Raw genomic sequence first — 19,593 nt, forward strand, 5'->3', positions numbered from 1 at the left:
TCGCTGCCGTCTTGGGGGAGCTGGTTTTCCTTTATGGGCCTGGAGGCCGTGGGAGAATCAAGGTATTGAGTGGGGTTACCTTGCAAATAATATAGAAAATTAGCCTAGCAAATGCACAGTACTTACTTGGGCGTATATTGTAATATATTCATCTGCAGTACGAAGTAGTGCGGAATATCATGACCGGAAAAGCAATTCTGATTTTGCCATTTTACATGGACACCTACAGTACAGTAACTAACTAAGTAAACAAGGTAAAGTCAGTAAGCGAGGACTCGTGAGGCTGTGAACGATACCGACTGCCGCTGCCGTTGATAGTGTTTTTGCTGTATTATTTGAAGCTGTCGTGACGACTCTTCTAGTGCAGCGAGTGTTGCGGCCTCTCAACGTCATCAGACTAGGCAGCAATGCAAGGCGGATACTAACGGCCCCCCTACGCCGACCCCCAAAAGCAGGCATCTCCTTGAGAGATCCTATTCATCAGCAAAGCGAGACAAAATAATGATATTCGTGATGCGTCACCGGATTGACGATTCTAATTGGCCACAGGGAGCCAAGATGTCGGCTGTTGCCCCCCAACGTGGCGTAAAGCTGCCCAGCACTTCAACATCCCCCGTTCAACCGTTCAACCGTTTCTCGACAGTATTGACAGAAGGAGCAAAAAAGACGCATTATATTGTTAATCCCGGCATAGCAGGAAGTAGGCATAATGATTATTCGAAGATTGAAGAACGTTCGAGGCAACATAAGCACATCCCACTCTCGGCGTTTACCAGATGGAGCTTTAGAATCCACCTCCATGCATCAACTGCTCAGTCCTCCACCTCAACCTTATTGCGAGCCTTTGCCAAAGCCGAGTTTCCGTTCAAGTAGCCACAGGTTCAAAAGATGCCAGCTGAACCTGTCCTGAGAAGCCGAACCGAACTGCGTCCCACCTTGGTGGACGTTTGGAAGCCTGGCTAGACGAACGCACTTCTCCCCTTGGCGCTTTCTGATTTGTATGCCTCCGACGCCACAACCTTTTCCCCCGAGCAAGTCTCGCTCCTTTCTCATCGTTGCCCTCTTTTCAGACGCCTTTTTGTTCTTTTTTTTCTTTTTGGCTGTACCTTGAATCATGACCGCCATGAAGTTGCCCCAAAGAGCATCTTGGACGAGGCACTTCAACTCGCTGGCCGTTGTGCTCTGCTTGGCAGGTGTCGTCCAAGCCTCCAACGATTGCGCGCCGTCGGTATGGCAGCCGGGGCAGTTTACCGACATGAAGTTTAAACGCCAGGCTGCTGCCACCACCTCATCCTTGAATACAGGCACGGGCACCGTCAGCCCTAGCTCCGTGGCCGTCACGTCGATCCCCGTGCCCGTATCGATGAGCCCCCTCCTCTCCGGTGGCAACGTCACCACAGGCAAGATCAACTGTCGGTACACGACCAACACCAAGGGCATGGACATCAACTACTACACGTGCACGGCACTGGCGAACAGGTACCACATCAGCGTCGAGAAATTCTTCCAGCTGAATCCCACGGTACATGCCAACTGCGGAAATATCCAGGCGGATACAGACTATTGCGTGGCTGGCTGCAAGTCATTCCGCCATCTCCATACGTTGCCCCGAGTCTCGGACTGACCTTTTCAATCGCAATCCCATAGTTATTGAGCCTCTACGAGCCACAAAAGGACTCTGTGGTCCGCCCAACGGCAACGCAACTTGTCGCGGAACAGAGTTCCAGTGCTGCAATGCCAAGACGTTTACCTGCGGCAACTCTCTGTGAGTACTCCGTTATTTGCGTGCAAGACAAGCTCCTCGTCTTTGAGAAAAGTCCCAGCTAAACCGTCGTACCAGAGAGGACTGCGCAGACGGAACGTGCTACGAGGGGGCATGTGCCGGAGACTCCGTCTTCACCACCAACGGCGAGTGCGGTCGGCAGCATGGCTACAAGCAGTGCGCTGGCGTCTGGGGCGACTGCTGCAACGCCGAGGGCAAATGCGGTACCGGCGAGGCCTTTTGCGCGTACGGTAAATGCCAACTCGGCAACTGCACACTCATGGCCCAGCCTCAAAAGGTGCCGGTCGGGGGGGCCACCCCGGACGGCACCTGCGGCGGAACGAAGCAATACAAGTGCAAAGCCGCCTATGGAAAGTGCTGTAACAAGGATGGCAGGTGTGGCAGGCGGTCGGAGGACTGTGGAACAGGATGGTGAGTTTGAGCCGAGCCCCCTGCTGCGTTGCTTCTTCTGTGAAGCAAGAGTATGCTGACTCGACTCGGACAGCCAACCCCTATTCGGAGACTGTACAATCCGGCACACAAGCTTTTCATCCACCACCACCACCACCACCACCACCACCAAGGTTTCAACTCCATCCAGCACCCTAATCTCATCCAAGACACCCACGACCAAGACTCCTACTCTTAGCGCCCTGCCCTCGTGTGGTCAGACATGCTTCAATAACATGCTAGGCCAGTATTCCCAGTTGGGTTGCGCCAGTCCTGACGCGGACTGCTTGTGCGGCAAGGTCGACTTTCTCAACGGCATCCGCGACTGCAGTAACGGTGCCTGCGGAACGGATATCGGCAGTGCAGTCATTGCATTTGGAAAGGCCTACTGTTCCAGCTCGCCGGCGACTCACACGCCAACCGTGCCGAGCATTGACTCCCTGCCTTTGTGTGGTCAAACCTGCTTCAACAACATGCTGGCTCAGTACTCCCAGCTTGGCTGCGCGAGCCCTGATGCCGCCTGTCTTTGCAAAAAGGCCGACTTTGGGTACGGGCTGAGAGACTGCTCGAATCGAGCCTGTGGCGAGTCCGTTGCTTCCACGGTGATTGCGTACGGAAGATCGTGGTGCGCCTCCGCGACTGCGCCTGCGCGGGCTTGAGTTGCTGGGTGGCCATGGCAAAAGCCATTCTTTTTCCCCCTTTTTCGCAGAATACCAGTTCCATGCTGCCATATGACCGTCATGAATACATTTTGAACCCGTCTTTTCTTCCATTCTAGTTCCCTATCCAGCAAAAATACTCTGAACTGTAAAGACCAACTACTGAGGGTCAATTCTTGCCCCTGCTCTTTGCAACATGTTCCTGGTTGCAGCGCTCATGGGACGGGGCGGGCGATGAAACTCGAGCCATTCATCTTTGGTCATGACGACGTGTTCCGGCGCTACTATGGCGCTGACCATCCATTCCGTGGTGCTGGCAAGAGCCGGCACAACAACAGGCCCAGGGCGTGTGACGATTTTTGCTTGGATAATATCCTCGCGTAAACCCATTAGCCATGGATGCACGGCTAATAGTAAGATTCAGAAAGGTTTCGTTCAAGCGAAATGCTAGAGACAGAGACGTACCGCAGACGTAGTCATGTATACTGACAAAGTCTTTACCCGCAGAAGGGGTAACCTGTAGCTTTTGCCCTCTCGTCCTCAACGGCCTATCTTGACCGCAGCATCGGATGAGAAACTCGGTATCCGAGTCATCCTCCCAGCTACCATCCTCGTTTTGCTCAGATGCGTATGGTCGGTCTTCATCATCAAGGTCTCCGTACGTAACAAACTCGGCCGTCTCATGATTCTCGTGCCACGCTACCCAGTCAGATTCCCACTGGTCCAGGTCGCGGATCGAAGCCTCGATAGACGAGACTTTGGGCTCAGTCAAAGGTAGCGATGCGATGTCATGCCAGGTACCATCTGGCTGGCAGAAGGGTTCCCGCTCGTCCAAGCCGCCTCGGCGGGACTTCATGACGGATATGGTGGCAGGAAAGTCGCCTGCGAGAGGCCAGTAGAGGCGGTGGGCCGTGTCGGTGACATATGCGGCCTCCCCATTGCTCTTCACCTCCTTGAATGAAAGGAACGGGCTTGATTGCTCAGCTGCCATGATTTTTGTTGCGTCGAGATGATATCGTTGTATGCCAGGAGCCAACGTCGGAGATGGCCAGGTGTCAGTTTAGGGTTGCATCGGCGGGCAAGGTCAAACTTTTGACCGACTATGCAAAAGTACTGTATAGTAAAGTATGGACATCGGACTTTGCTGCCAGCCTTATTATTGCAGTGGCCACGTGCTATATAGCGAATCCCAAATTGAAGCTACTTGTATTATTCGTCCTTTGTGTCAAGAGTATATCCCTGCCGGCGTGTGGGACAAAGGCATGGAGTTGTATACTGTGAAGTACTCCTACTAGGGGGGTGCCTCAATTGGGGATCTAGAACCCTTGTGAAGATTTGCTCAAGGAAAAGATGCTGAACTATTAGGACAATATTGAAACAGCAGACTTGGAATAGTTGAATATCTCACCTTCCTTATATCTCGAAGACCAATCGCCGACATAATTTACGGCAAGAGTTCCAGGATTTGTAACTGTTCCCATGGTTCTTACAGTAGATTCTCCACGCCACCTTTGTCATTTTCTAGTACGTATTTCTGCATAAGACTCATGGTAATTGTTGCAAGCGCTATGAAGTCCCTGGATTTCATATCGGAGAAATCAGGTGAATTAATTTCATATCGTACTCCATTCCATATCTTGTCCGCTATATCTTCCAACAGCTGAGGATATAATATAGCACGCCTAGTGTACTGTCTAGGTACGTACATGGGTAGTGATATTTACTTGCAGAGTACGCAGTACTCCCTCCGTACATTCATATCATGTAGTAAGTAGCGTACGGTTGTTCCTACAAGTACAAAGTACAGCTGCAGTGGTACGGAGTACTTGCTTGTAAGTACTCGGGCATGCTCCCCACTCCTGTCCAAGGACGCTGCGCCGCACCAGAGGCGAGTCGCCACAACTCGGCCACAGAAGTGGAGCGGGATTTTCTTACAAGAGGCGTTGGTACTTCTTGTTCCTCTCTGTGCACCCAGAATAACTTCCTCACACCTCGACAGCCATCGTCATCGTTGCATCCCTGAAGCTGCTACGACGTATCCTGGTTTGAGTAGCTAATACCAATAATACATCTCTCCATTCCAGGAACTGCACTGGAGACCCGACCCGCTTCCCTGTCATGGGCCGTGACGGCGAAGATTCCAATAGCAACGTATTTGTTTCCTTCAAGCAGCATCTTGACGACAAAATCACTTCTGGGTTCAACACCATCTTGGGCTTGACAACTGTGACCCCGCACCGGCCCGAAAGCAGCACGTCCCCGCCGTCTACCTCGCCTCACACGATGGAACTCGAAGAGCGGCGACGGCACCAAGTCGGCTCCGACGTCTCCCGCCTCGTCACCTCTGCCGCCTACTCTCCAGTGACCCTTCGCCACCTCCCGCAGCCCATACCCAACGACATCCCCCACGAGCTTGACTCTGCCGTGTTCACCTTTGAGGATGCCTTCGAAGACCTACTAGTCGCATCGCAAGGCCTGCCGTTGCCGGACATCCGTACTCGACATGAGCAGCGAACGCTCCTCCGAAAGATGTTCCCCTCGGGCGAGCCCGCCTGGTTTTGGATTCGCAGGTTAGAATCCCAGGGACTCATCGCAGGTCCGATAAACGGCAACTACCCCGGGGACCGTCGCCCCGACTGGGAGAGCTTCCACCGAGAACTTGATAGGAGGGCTGGATATGTTTGGCGCCATGCCATGGGCGAAAACGAGAATGAGCCGCATGGTGTCTGGGATTTCTTCCGCGAGCTGGACAGACCGTTGAAACGGCTAGAGCAAACCTTCTCGGGCAGCACATCGTCTCGGGAGGGCGTCGACGCCAAAGCTGAAGTGCGTCAGCAAAGGGAGACGGAGACGTTCGATGACCTTTTCGAATCCGTCTCGTCTACACTGTCACGCGACCAAAAGTCCTGGGATGCATTCGTTAAGCAAATCCTGAACCAAAACGCTGGTCACGGAGAGCGCCCTGCTTTGAATGGGCAAGACGACACCAAGCAGGTCGAAACTCGCAGCGAACACGTCGACGAATACGGCTACCTGCACAGCACCGTGACCCGCAAGACGCTGGACAAGGATGACGTCGAAATTGGACGTCAGACCTTTGTCACCGTGCGTCCGGCCGAGAGCTCGGCTGACAAGAAGCCAGACAGCCACAAGCAGGAAGAGCTAGATAATGCGCAGGGCCATGGAGGCGACGATGCGAACAAAAAGTCTGGTTGGTTCTGGACCTAAGCTTGCATCCTTCACGGAGAGGCTTGGACCCTACTGGTCCTTGGCGGTCTATCACTGTGCTCGATACACGTCCACTGACCGTCAGAATGTTGGCTGGCTTGCATTGACCCAATCGCGACAGAACACGCCTCTCGATCAGTGCTACAACTCGGCTTACGTCGTCGTTTTGGCGGAGTGCTTTTGCTTGATTTGACGGCAGTAATCTCACATAGTAGTACCTCTCCCTAGCTTTTACCCCTCGAGCTCGCCTTCTTCTTCCGCATAAGTCTCTTTCGCCCAATGAGCTTCTGCTTCATCTCTTCCTTCTTATCGGCGCCCTTTGCAACGGTGACTTGACGCGCTTCGCCCTTGTTGCTTCGTCCTGCCTTTTTGCCCTTTGGTCGCTTTTCCGGCACCGAGTCTTTTGATTCGTCAACACGGCCGGCCGCGGTTGCGACCGCATCCTCCTTGGCCTTGGCTCCCTGCGCCGACTTCTCTTCGGCGGCGCGTCTCCTCTGCACCACCTGTGCGTTCTCGATGGCAAACTCGACAATCAGTCGCTGCTTCTGGCCATTGTGGTCCTCCACCTGATGGCCGTTGAGGTATCGCAAGCCCATCAAGGACCAGTGGTGCGACGTGTACTCGATGAATCCGTAGCCTCGGCTTTTCCCCGCCCCCGTGCTCTCCGACACCTTGGAGCCCTGGTTGGTCTCAAAGACAACCTTGGCTTGCCGGACGATGCCCTTTCCTTTCGACTTTCGCTGGCGTTCCCTCTCCTTGACATCCTTGTCGTCCCTGGCATTTTCCTCCTTGGAGAGGGGCTCACGTCGGCCCTCCCGGACATCCTGGGCGAAGCCGACGATGGCCTTTCTCGCAAGCTCCTTGAGCTCCTTGGACCCAACATTGCGGGGAATGTTGCGGACCGCAAGCCGGGTCAGACTGACATGCAAGCTCGGGTTGCTTTGGATCAATTTCTTTCGCTGCGCGGCGCTGGTTTGCCTCATCTGAATTTCGGACGGGGAGAGCAGTTGGGCCAGCGGCGAGCCACGGGGGATGGCGCCCTCGGGGAGGAGGTACAGTCGTCTCTTGTCCTTTTCCCTCCGCTTCGCCAACGAGCTGTCGGCCAGGGTGCTGGCCTCCTCTCTGTTGACGGCCTGGGCCACTTGGAGAAGCCGACCGTCGAGCGTGTATTTCCCGCTCGGGTCGACATTCTCGTCCAGAAGAAGCGAGGTTTTGGCACCAGGGATCGATGGTTTCGGCCGCGGCGCTTCCTTGAGACAAGATTTGGCATCGTCGAGGTTGAAAAAGCAAACGAAGCCCGTGCCGGCTGGCTTGGCGGTAAGCTTATCCATGACGACTCGGGCATAGCGGACCTTGCCAAAATTGTCAAAGAATCCTTTGAGTTGCTCGTCTGTTGTCGTAAAGGGCAGGTTTCGTACGAAGATGGTGGAAGAGTTGTCCGTGGACTGTTGACGTCGTGAAGGCGGGGTTTGGCCAGGGCCAGTGTCCAACCGCTCATCATCTTCCTCATCCTCGTCGTCGTCCTCGTCGTCGTCCTCATCTTCCATGTGCTGCATATGATTCTTCATGAAATTCTCGAGGTCGGCATTCAGCCCTTCCTCGACCGACGTCTTGGACGCATCCTCGTCGGATCCATCGGTCCCGTCGGCGGGCTTCGTCGGTGCTTCGTCGCTCTGCGCCTCGTCGCCCTCCTTCGCCTGCTGCTGATGCCACGTCTCCCTGTCGACGGCCCAATCGACAGCCAGCGTTCGACCATCGATTTGCTTCCCGTTGATGGCTTCCAACGCTCGCTCCGCATTTTTCTTGCCGCGAATGGTGACGAAGCCGAAGCCCTTCAGCTTTCCCTTGGACTGAGGCAAATCGGCAAATTTGATCTTTCCAAAGCTTCGGAAGAGGTGGGACAGCTGCTCGGAAGTCTTGATGCTCCAGGGCAGGTTTCGAATGATGAGCTTGGGTGCCTTCTCGAACTGGACCTTGCCAGGCTTCGGCGGCGCATCTGACGGCCCATCGGTTGCATTTCGCTGTCTGGGTTCCGCGACCTCGACGCGAATCCGTTTGCCGGCCCACTCGGCCTTGTCTAGGGTTTTTTTGGCCTCGGATGCGTCGTCGGCGTCGGCAAAGGTGACGAATCCGTACCCCTTCGACTCTTGGGTGTCGTGATCCATGACGACAACAGCATGCTTGACGGCAAAATGCTGCGAGAAAAATTCGGCCAGAGACTCGTTCGTTACCTTGGGCGGCAGCGAGCGAACGAAGAGAGACTTTTTGTCGTCGACTCGAGCTCGCTTCGTCGACGGAGCTGGGGCGACGTCTTGAGACTCCATTGCAGCGGCAACAGCCTCTTCCACTTCGGAGCGCTGTCGCTTGCGGTCATTCTGAGGGGCGCCCATGGCCGCTGTTTCCAGAGAGCCGAGGCGGATCGCGCGGTCACGGCTGCGGGATGATGCCAATTTCGAGTAGGCACTGGCACTGACTGGGCAAAGATTTCGCGAGGACCACGACGAAGCCGTTGACGTCGACGAGTATTTTTTTTTCCCCCACGGACAAGAAAAGTGGTACTGAAATAAGATCAAGTTGAAGTATCTGTACCTCGGGTGCAGCGTAAGTACGTGCTACTCGCACGTATATGTACATGCACGCCCGCTCCGGTGGGTAGCACCATGTCGAGGGGCACACACGCAGGCGCTACAGCCACTGGACAAAAGTGACGATTCGGTTTAGGTGGCGCCACTCCTACAAGTTGAATCGACAATTTTGCCACCCTAATGTACCACTTTCGACGTACTGTACTTGTTCGAGTATGCATCTCAGACGACCAAAGTTCGCGTACCTCAGTCGACCACACTAACGCTACAATAAAAAAAAACGGGTTACGGTATATAACCTTTTGCGTAAATACTTTTGGAAAATTAAAAGATACTTCCTAGGAACTGCGGCTCGAACTCCAACTTACATCCAAAAAATAGACTGTATACCTAGAAATTATAGTGCTTAGGAAAATACAGGGCATCCATTGCGCTAGGAACTAACTGCTAATTACAGTACGTCTACTGCGCTATGAATAACTTTAAGTTATAGTGCGTCTATTGCACTGTAAATAACTTTAAGTTACAGTACGTCTACTATATTGCGAATCAGTTATCGCTTAGAATCAGTTCCAAACTACTTCCTGTACGTTTTGGTAGAATTAATTCCGAACTACTTCGCTATACCTTATTGGAATTAATTCCGAACTACTTCGCCGTACCTTATTGGAATCGGTTCTAAACTACTTCGCTATACCTTATTGGAATCGGTTCCAAACCACTTTACCGTACCTTATTGGAATTAATTCCAACCACTTCGTATGCGTCTTAGTGGAATTAATTCCGACTACTTTACCGTACCTTATTGGAATCGGTTCCGAACTACTTCGCCGTACCTTATTAGGATTAATTTCGAACTACTTTGCCTTATCTTATTAGAATTAGTTCCAAACTACTTCGCTATACCTTATTGGAATTAATTCCAACCCACTTTACAGTATCTTATTAAAGTAAGAGATAGATCTAGTTCTATACCGCATTATTATAGATTCTAGTAGTTATATACTCTTATATTGCGAATAAATTATATAGGTATAGTACTTATCTCTATACTTTCTTTAAGAAATACCGCAAAAGGATTATAAGCTATTGCGCTAAGAGCTGTTTATGGATTGCTATAGTAAAGTTACTTACGTAAACATATCGTACGAATATATTGCTATTCTATTCTAAAACAATTCGTATTGCGTTTTAATATCGTTACGTTTGTATTTCTATATACTTTTACAATTATCGTACTGTTATTTTATTGCTAGTTTTACATTAAATTTGCAATCAATCCGTCCATTATATCGTACAAAAAGCATTAAGGATATCTTCGGTACCTTAACAAGGGCCGCCGCCTACCAGACGAAATAATACTACTACTAAAGTTAAACAATCGAGGGGAGGTAATTTTGGTACCGGGAGAAGTTTTTTGTTACTACTAAAGCGATATTGGGATTTGCATTATAGTAAGAACTTTATTGGAATTAATTCGTATTGGATTTAAACTAATAACTACTTAATTCTAGAATACTCAGTTTAGCAGTATATCGGTATTAAAAAACTACTATAAACGTATGCATAAAGTCGATACGGAAGAGCAACAGCCCGGGTTAAATACCTACGAGTTTAATACAATCGTTAATAGTAAAATTATTCCTTGCTCTATATTTTAATACTAGTTACTAATTAATTTAGGATAGTACGCCAATTTATCTACTAGTAATATACTGCAGTAGACACCGAGAAAGCCTACCAGAACGACAATACTAGTAACAGACAAGCGCCCCCCGATTCTCTAGTATAACAGTTTACAATAATACTAAAGTACTCCTTTATTAGGAAATAAAACACTAGGACGCAAAGCTGTACGGGCAAATACATAGTAAGCGCTATAACTTCGCAATATTCGTAGCGGCCCGGCTATAGTAAACTAAGTTATTGCAAACATAGAGTTACTTACAGTACGTATTGGAATTAATTCGAATATATATCTAAGTAATACTAATTGCCTTACTAGGAACTACCTATAAGTACGGCTATACGGGATAAGGTACGTAGATATTCTAAATATATCTCGAATTAGTTCCAGACTCGTTTACTAATTATATATAGACGGCCATAAGGCCGTTGTTTAAACTAATTCGTTAAATACTAGCATTATCTCCTATTACGCTAGTATCGTCCTCGCCCTACCCCCCCCCTAGAACTCCTCCGCAACCGGTAGTAGATCCGCAATAGGTAGTAGATTTACTATTTCCTTCGTTAAGCTTAGTGCACGAAAATCTTAAGCCCAAAGACAATATAGATATAGATTAGGTAAGATATTATATTGTATTCTAAGCAAGGTTGGAATTAATTTTGGTTTATTACTAACGAACTTACAGGATAATAGTATTAAAATTAGTAACGAAAGTCTTAAGCCCGAAGCCGAAATGGATATAGATAAGGTATAATATTATATTGTATTCTAAGCAAGGTTAGAATTAATTCTAGTTTATTGCTAACGAACTTATAGGATAATAGTAATAAAATTAGTAACGAAAGTCTCGAGCCCAAAGCCGATATAGATATAAATAATATATAATATTATATCGTATTCTAAGCAAGGTTGGAATTAATTCTAGTTTATTACTAACAAACTTACAGGATAATAGTAATAAAATTAGTAATAATAACGCTACCGATAAGATATAAAGCAAGATAGAAGAGTCCAGTAAGTCAAGTAACAATACGTCTAAGGATAAGGCTAGGCAGATTACAGAGAAGAAGGCCAGAAAGTAAGTACAGAAGGAGAAAAGAACCTAAAGAAAGGCAATAAAAAAGGCTAAAAAGAAAGTACAAAATAAGGCAAAAGTATTAAAAAAAGCAGTAAGGAGGGCTAGGAAGGTAAAGAAAAGGGCTACTACCTTATAGGTAGGTAACGTATAGAACCTAGAACTAGTTTGAAACTAATTTAAGCCAGTAAGCTAATAAACTCTTAGCAGGAAGATAATTACAATCGTTAATCCGCCTCTAATATTTATACTGCAACAACTAATTTAGATATAAGCTTGTCTAGGAGTTCCTCCTTTAGTGCAACGAAGATACATTAGCCAACTGTACGCCCTAAAGGAAAGGTATATTTTAAATCTAAATAAATCCAAAGTTATTCCGTATATATAACTAACGGATTAATAGGGCAAAAGTTCTTAGATAAGACCTAGTACTATAGTACTAAAGTAGATCCTAACGCATTATAAATTAGTTTAGTTCTACCTTTACTATATTTAATCGAACTTTAATTACTAATAATATATAGGAGACGGATAAGTCCTACTATAATAGGCTTTTTTCTAGCCTACTGTTTAAGTTTATCCCAAAGCTAGAGGCTCCTCTAAATAAGGCGGGCAATAGATATAATACAAAGGAAATATACAAAATATTATCGATACCGGACGATATAGATTTCCGCGCTAGTAAATATAAATACACGTATTACAAAGCAGTAAGCGGACGTAAGTAATTTGGAATTAATTCTATACGTCTTTCGAGTTAGTACTAATATATTTATAGGCTACTGTCTATTGCAACAATATACTTATAACTATTATATTTAGTCGAACTTCTACTTAACGTTAGAACGGGACCGCCGTAACGGTTAAGGATAGAGGACAAAGACTAAGGGGTTTTATTATATAAGTATTATAATATAGTAGTCCAAACAGATATAGTATTTCAATCGGACGTAATATTTCAACCGGAATTAATAATCTTACGAAACAATAATATATTTATAGTAAAAGTTTTTAAGATTTCGAAGTAATATCTCCTTTTAAGTTACCCCTAGATACCTTATACTCTCTCTTTCATTAGCCGTACTGTAATTCTAGCTTTAAACGAACTAACGACAAGACCGTTACCAAGATATAGTATTACTGTAACAGCTATACTATAACCCATATTATATACTACGAATTAATTCTAAGTTACAGTACGTATACCGTACTGCGTATTAATATTAGCGAATTTCCGAAATATAGTATATTGCATTACGAATGGATTCCAAACTATAGTATACATACCGTACTGTAGTATATTCCAAATTACAGTACATTATATTGCAAATTAATTCCAAGTTATAGCGCGCACTATACTACAGTATAATAGTAGAATGCATTCCGAATTAATTCCAAACTGCAGTATACACCATACTATAGTATAATTTTGGAATGTATTCCGAATTAATTCTAAGTTACAGCGCATACGCCGTACTACAGTATATTTCCAAATTACAATGCATTATACTACAAATTAATTCTAAGTTATAGCGTACATACCGCACTATAGTATATTTCCAAATTATAGCGTATTGCTTTACGAATTAATTCTAAGTTACAGTATATATACCGTACTACAGTATATTTCCAAATTACAGCGCATTGCACTACAAATTAATTCTAAGTTACAGCGCGCATACCGTACTACAGTATATTTCCAAATTACAGCGCATTGTACTACGAATTAATTCTAAGTTACAGTACGTACGCCTTACTATAGTATATTTCCAAATTACAGTACATTGCATTACAAATTAATTCCAAGTTACAGTACGCATACCGTACTACAGTATATTTCCAAATTATAGCGTATTGCTTTCGAATTAATTCTAAGTTATAGCATATATACCGTACTATAGTATATTTCCAAATTATAGCGCATTGTACTACGAATTAATTCCAAGTTACAGCGCATACACTGCACTACAGTATATTTCCAAATTACAGCGTATTGCATTACGAATTAATTCTAAGTTATAGCGCGTATATAGTACTACAAATTAATTCCATACTATATTTCGAATTAGTTCCAAACTACAGTACGTATAGCGTAATGTATATTATTCCAAATTACAGTTAGTACATTATACTCTGAATTAATTTATTATACCTTTCTAAAATAAAATACCTAAAGATATTACTAAGAATAAATTATTCTCTTCTAAATTATTAATTCTAGCTAATTAACTATATAATAAATTAGAATTATTGCAATAGATAATTAATTAGCTTTAATTGCATAAAGACTAGGAGTAAGTTAGAGTTTGAAATAAAGAGAAAAACCGTTTATAATTACTTTTAGAATCCGTTAAGATTTAATTCGTACTCCTAGCTTATCTTTATATTTACCGAACCTCTTGCTTTTTTACTATTATATATTAGTATAATTTCCAATATAGATTTTTTATTTATATACTATTTCGAATTATCTTATAATAGAACCTTTTAGTTAAGGAAGTATTGCAAAAGTTATTACTAATCCTATATTGCTTAAATCCAAAATAGGATATAATTTAGTTCCGGTTATATTCGGTAGACCTAAGTAAGTAAAGTAAGTAAAAGAAGTAAATAAAGTACTTTAAACGTAAAGATAACTTATAATTTAATATACTTTAGTAGTAATATATACCTCCTACTCTATCGATAGGAAATTTTATGCAAAACCTCTACTCTATTAGTATTTTTTAGAAACTTTTCCTAATTACTAAGTGCAATTTTACTGCAAAACCAATTTAGGCTAAATCGAATTATAGGATGTTTCTTGTATCTTACCTAATATTAAATAGAAGTAACCTCTATACTCTCGTTAGATTTAGTTTCGAATCGATTCTATATATAACTTACCTTTAAGTTTATTTATAATTAAGAGGTATATTTCTTCTAATTTAGCGTATAGTAAGCTTATTATCTTTTCAAAAAGGGACCCTAGGCCCTATAGTTTATACTTAGGTAATTATCGTTTAATATTGCGCTAAAAGTAAACTTAGCAAAACCGAACCAATCGTTAAGTATACCAGTCCTAAGAGCGTTTTTTAGAGTTAATACTATATAGATATAAGCTAAATCCTAAAATATTAGTACTAAAGATCTAGTATAATAAATATATATACCTTACCTTATAAGCATTTAATTTCCTAGTCTATAATAATACTAATTAATCTAGTACTATATAAATACTTCTATATAATTAAGATATAATAGTTATTATATATAATAGAAAATACCTTTTGAAATATAAATATAAAAAGCTCCTTAGTCTCTATATTTATATAGACATAAATAAGTAGAATAACTAAATATATATTAGCTTATCGTATTGCTTTCGAATGAATTTATACTTACTATTTCCAGTAGTTAGGCATTTCTAACCCTAAATAGCCTTAACTTTTTTATTTCCTAAGATATATTTATAATTTATATTAATCTTAAGTATTTCTAGGCTTAGCCTTATAAAAAGCTTTACTTACTGTTAAAGAAAGCAAATAACAATAAAAACATTACTATTATAATCCATAAATTGGATATACTAAACGATTAATAGTATACTTATATACTAGGAATATACTTACTTTATCTAGGTTATGTATTTTATTCTTTTACTTTATAAATACTACTAATTTTAATAAACCTATTGGATAGTATAATATTTTGTACTTCCTTAGGATTAATCGAATAATATTATAGTTCGATAAGCTTGTATAGATTTAGCTTAATATCTTACTCTTATAGGTTGCATAAAGCTCTTATATACTTAGTAAGGAAAGAAAAGGAACTATATAGAGATAAGTATAGGGTATAGGGAAAGGGAAAGTAAAATATATATAATATATTTTAAGGTTAGTTTATTTTCTATAGTAATTAAACGATATTTTCTATAATTGCTAATAGTATTTTTACTAGGGGTAGAAGCGGATATAAATAGATTCCGTAGCTAATAAGAATAACCAATAGAATTGAATTGTTAATTAGTATAAGGAATACTATTTTAATACTATAATTCCGATGGATAAGGGGAGATTAGCTAGAAATATAATCGAATACTTCTAGTACTTAGTATTTATTGTATATAGTTTTAGTAAGTATACTTACTATAGAATTGGTTTCGTTATAAATTATAGTAAAACTTAGAGCAGGTCTCTGTATATTTAATATCTTTACTGTATAGAGTTATATAAATATTGGAATAAAATAGCTAGAAATTAGGGCTATACTATTTAAAAAAGAAAGAACTTAGCGACCGATTTTTTAGTAGAGTATATCGAGAAGGAGGCGGATATATACTATAGTAATAGTATATAAAGGAACCTCCTACATTAGCCTATATTATTAGTAATATATAGCTAAAGGAAGATAGGATATATATATAGAATCGGTTATAAATCTTAGTATTAGTTAATAAGTACCTTTAGAAGAAAGGCAGGCTTTATTTATATTAAAGACTTTTTTAATTATACGTACTTAGCTAAGAAAATAATTAATTATATAATAGTATAGAACGAATTGTTTAGGTTATACCTTATAGCCTAAGTATAACGAATATTTAGGTAGGTAAGAAGGGATATACGTAATACTGCTCTTTCCTCCTCTATTTTAGCTGTTAATTCTTAGTAATACTACCTATTTGGAAGGAACTAGTATACTTTCCTGCTAGTATAATTATATATTGCCTGTATATATAGTTAATAGTTAAATAAGGTAGTTAAGCTTTGTTTCTAAGGATATTGTCTCTTTAAGCTATACTAAATCTAAGGTATTTTAGTATAAGGTATTAATTAAGATTAGAAACCTTTTATATTATGCTTTAATTTATTATTTATAAGATTAAAAATACTACTAGTAGGAATAATATATACTATACTATTCGGACTTATTATTGGGTATTTAGGAATATATAGAGAGTGGATAATTATTTTAGTATAGAGTGTATTTTGTTGACTTAAAGATAATAAGATAAGTAGTAATAGCTATAGCTGTACTAGCTCTTAGGGGGGGTCTTGGGGGGGCTCTTAGGGGGTAGGTAGAACTAAGTAAGTTCTAGATTACTGGACGAAATATTTATTAAGGATATCTTTAGAAGTTCTTAGAAAGGTAAACCTAGATTTAAAACTAGGGAATAAAGCTATATTCGAAATTGTTTCCTAAAGTATAGTAATAGAAAAAACAAGGAATAAAAGTAGAATAAATATTATTATATAATAATATTAGTACTGAATCCGTTTATAAGGAAGAAACGTATATAGATATAGAAGTATATTATATATACTCTATAATGTATATAGTTTGTTTTGCAAACTAGGTTAGAATTAATTCCTAACCGGTTTCTATTTTAGTTAGAATACAATTTTACAATTAATATAATAAAGAATAAGATATAGAAATAGAGAGTATATATAAGAAAAGGAAAGTTATTAAAGATAGAACAAATTAGGCTACTTAAGAGTTATAAAAAGAAGATATTTATAACTATATTTACTGCTATAATAGCGGTAATAATGTCTTTTTACTATTCTTTAAAAATCTAGCTATTATATATTATAAAATAAAGATATTTTATACTATGCTAAAAGGGATTTTAAAATTGTTTCTATATAGTATAATATAAATTATACTTTAACTTTAGTAGATATAACTACTTCTTTTCTTTATATTAGTAATATATACCCTTTATACTAGCAACTTCCTTTATCCTTTAGTATAAGATTTTACTATTTTTTGTTTACGGAACCTAAAGTAGCTTCCTTTTTACTCTGTAAGGTAGTAAGGGTATTATTAGAGTAGGAATTTTAGGTAGGGGTTGTTGGATTGGAATCTTAATAATTAAAGAAGGTTATAGAGGTATTGGTATAGAATCTTCTGTAAGCTTAAACTTATTAGTATATATAGTAGATAGCTAAAAGTAGATTTACTTATAGAAGGAACTGTTTATACTACTTAGTAGTATTAAGCTACCGTTTAAGTAGGGGGCAACCTATTGGATTTTGGTATATACTAATATTATATTATAGAAGATATTTTTTTAAATTCTATATTAAACTAAAGGGCGTATAAAAGGTATAGGAGATACTATTTATATTTTGGAAGTAATAGTACTTCTTGCCTGGGAAAAGTAAAAGTTTTCCCTAGGATAATATATTAGTAATAGATAAAGATATAAAGAACGTTACCTATATTAATTACTTTATACTTAGAAAGAGGGTTTATTCGGAAATCTACCTAAAGATACGCTTAGTATCCTAGTAAACTTTTGTAATTAAGCATTATAAAGAGATAGATTAAGCTAACGTTAGTAATAGCTAATGCCTAGCTGAAGTAGTATATAAGGACTACCTTTAACGTTATATATATTATTTGTATCCTGGAATTTAAAATCTTTACGGTATAAGTAATCCGTAAATGCTTAGGTATTTAATATCTTACTAATAGTACTAGTTACTGTATACTATATTCTATAATAATATTTATATAATGTATCTTTAATCTTAGGTACGAATATTAATCTACTACCTTAGAGTAATTAATTATATAAAATATACTTATATACTTAAATACTCTATATTTACGTAGATATATATAAAAAAAAATAGTACCCTACTGTAGAAAAAAACATTACTAAACGTAATACCTAACTTAATGTATTATATATATATATATATATATATACTATACCCTAAAGTATTTAAGTACTATAGTAATATATTTTCTTGCCTTAGAGTATTTAGCAAAATATATTAAATATCTTATATAGTATTGGAATGTTTTATGGAATAAACTTAAATAAGACATAATGTATTGCAACCTTGTTCTTTACTAGTATAGCTGGAATTAATTTAGAACTAGTTTTAGTCTGGTCTATAACGTAATTGTATATTACTGCTAAAGAATACTTAATATTGTTACTAAATATAATGCAATAATTTTATAATAATCTTAAAATATATTGTCCGATTAAAACTTTATATCTGCTTAAACTACTATATTATAGTACTTGTATAATAAAACTCCCTAATCTTAATCCTCCTAGTTTAACGGTACGACCTGCTACTGTTTTAGCGATAAGTAGAAGTTTGTCTAAATATAATAGCTATTTAAAAATTATTGTATTGGGTAGTAACTTATAAATATATTAAAACTGACTTAAAATACGCATAGAACTAATTCCAATCTGCTTACGTCTGCCTGCTGCTTTACAGTATGTATATTTATACTTACTAGTACGGAAATCTACGTTATTAGGCGTTAATAACAATTTGCGTATTGCTTTTGAGTTATACCTATTGCCTGCCTTATTTAGAGGAGCTTCTTATTTTAGTAGGAACTTAAATAGTAGGCTGGAAAACAATCTGTTGCGGTAGGACTTATCCGTCTCCTACGTATTGTTAGTAATTAAAGTTCGAATAAATATAGTAGAGTTAGAACTAAACTAATTCGCAATGCGTTAGGATCTCCTTCCGTACTATAGGTACTATAGTACTAGATATTGTTTAAGAACTTTTGCCCTATTAATCCGTAAGTTATACGTACGGAATGATTTTGGATTTATTTGTATTTAAAATATACCTCTCCTTTAGTGCTTGTAGCAGGGTTATATAATTCGGCTTGCTTTTTGGTAAGCGGTATTTGCGTATGCTATTATTTTCGCGGGTTATTACTCTAAGTAACTAATTTAAATACTATTTATTGCATACCTAGGAAATAGACTTATTTTGTTTCTTCCTCTTATTTATCCGCATTATCTATATTATCGTTCCGCTAGTAGGCTTGTTATTAATCTGCGTATATAATTATAAGTAAAATAGATATATAGTATAATGGAATTAGTATAGAATTAATTCTAGAAGCAACCTACTTTATTTTTAGCTATTGCGGCGGTAGACTTTGTCTTAGAGGTAATATAGGTAGGAGTTATAGTAGAGGAGCTTATAGTAGAGGAGCTACTTATAGACGAGCTAGAGTCCGAATTAGCCGTTGTATTGTAAAAGTTAGAGTTAAATAGATAATTGCAATTGTCCTTTTAGTAAGAGTTTATTAGCTTACCGACCTAAATTGGTTTAAAAGCGGTTCTAAAACAATAATACTAGTTTTATACTTTTACGTACCTATAAGGT

The 19,593-nt window shown here is 40.4% G+C and overlaps 4 protein-coding genes across 4 annotated transcripts; 2 read left to right on the forward strand and 2 right to left on the reverse strand.

The window, feature by feature from the left end:
• Positions 1-1,123: 1,123 nt before the first annotated feature.
• On the forward strand, positions 1,124-2,871 carry DCS_03019 (CFEM domain-containing protein; the record flags this gene model as incomplete). The annotated part of the gene is made up of 4 exons (XM_040800344.1): positions 1,124-1,522; positions 1,560-1,765; positions 1,841-2,194; positions 2,268-2,871. 4 exons carry the CDS (start codon positions 1,124-1,126, stop codon positions 2,869-2,871), a joined length of 1,563 nt encoding a protein of 520 aa, XP_040661227.1.
• Positions 2,872-3,030: 159 nt separating this feature from the next.
• On the reverse strand, positions 3,031-3,862 carry DCS_03020 (uncharacterized protein; the record flags this gene model as incomplete). Its single annotated transcript, XM_040800345.1, has 2 exons — positions 3,031-3,278; positions 3,337-3,862. The coding sequence occupies 2 exons, from the start codon at positions 3,860-3,862 to the stop codon at positions 3,031-3,033; spliced, it is 774 nt and encodes a 257-aa protein (XP_040661228.1).
• Positions 3,863-4,989: 1,127 nt separating this feature from the next.
• DCS_03021 (uncharacterized protein) lies at positions 4,990-6,099 on the forward strand (the record flags this gene model as incomplete). The annotated part of the gene is made up of 1 exon (XM_040800346.1): positions 4,990-6,099. The coding sequence occupies one exon, from the start codon at positions 4,990-4,992 to the stop codon at positions 6,097-6,099; it is 1,110 nt and encodes a 369-aa protein (XP_040661229.1).
• Positions 6,100-6,323: 224 nt separating this feature from the next.
• On the reverse strand, positions 6,324-8,489 carry DCS_03022 (RNA recognition motif containing protein; the record flags this gene model as incomplete). Its single annotated transcript, XM_040800347.1, has 1 exon — positions 6,324-8,489. One exon carries the CDS (start codon positions 8,487-8,489, stop codon positions 6,324-6,326), a length of 2,166 nt encoding a protein of 721 aa, XP_040661230.1.
• Positions 8,490-19,593: the final 11,104 nt, after the last annotated feature.

This window comes from Drechmeria coniospora, chromosome 01 (genome assembly GCF_001625195.1).
Source record: "Drechmeria coniospora strain ARSEF 6962 chromosome 01, whole genome shotgun sequence".
Taxonomy (NCBI): domain Eukaryota; kingdom Fungi; phylum Ascomycota; class Sordariomycetes; order Hypocreales; family Ophiocordycipitaceae; genus Drechmeria; species Drechmeria coniospora.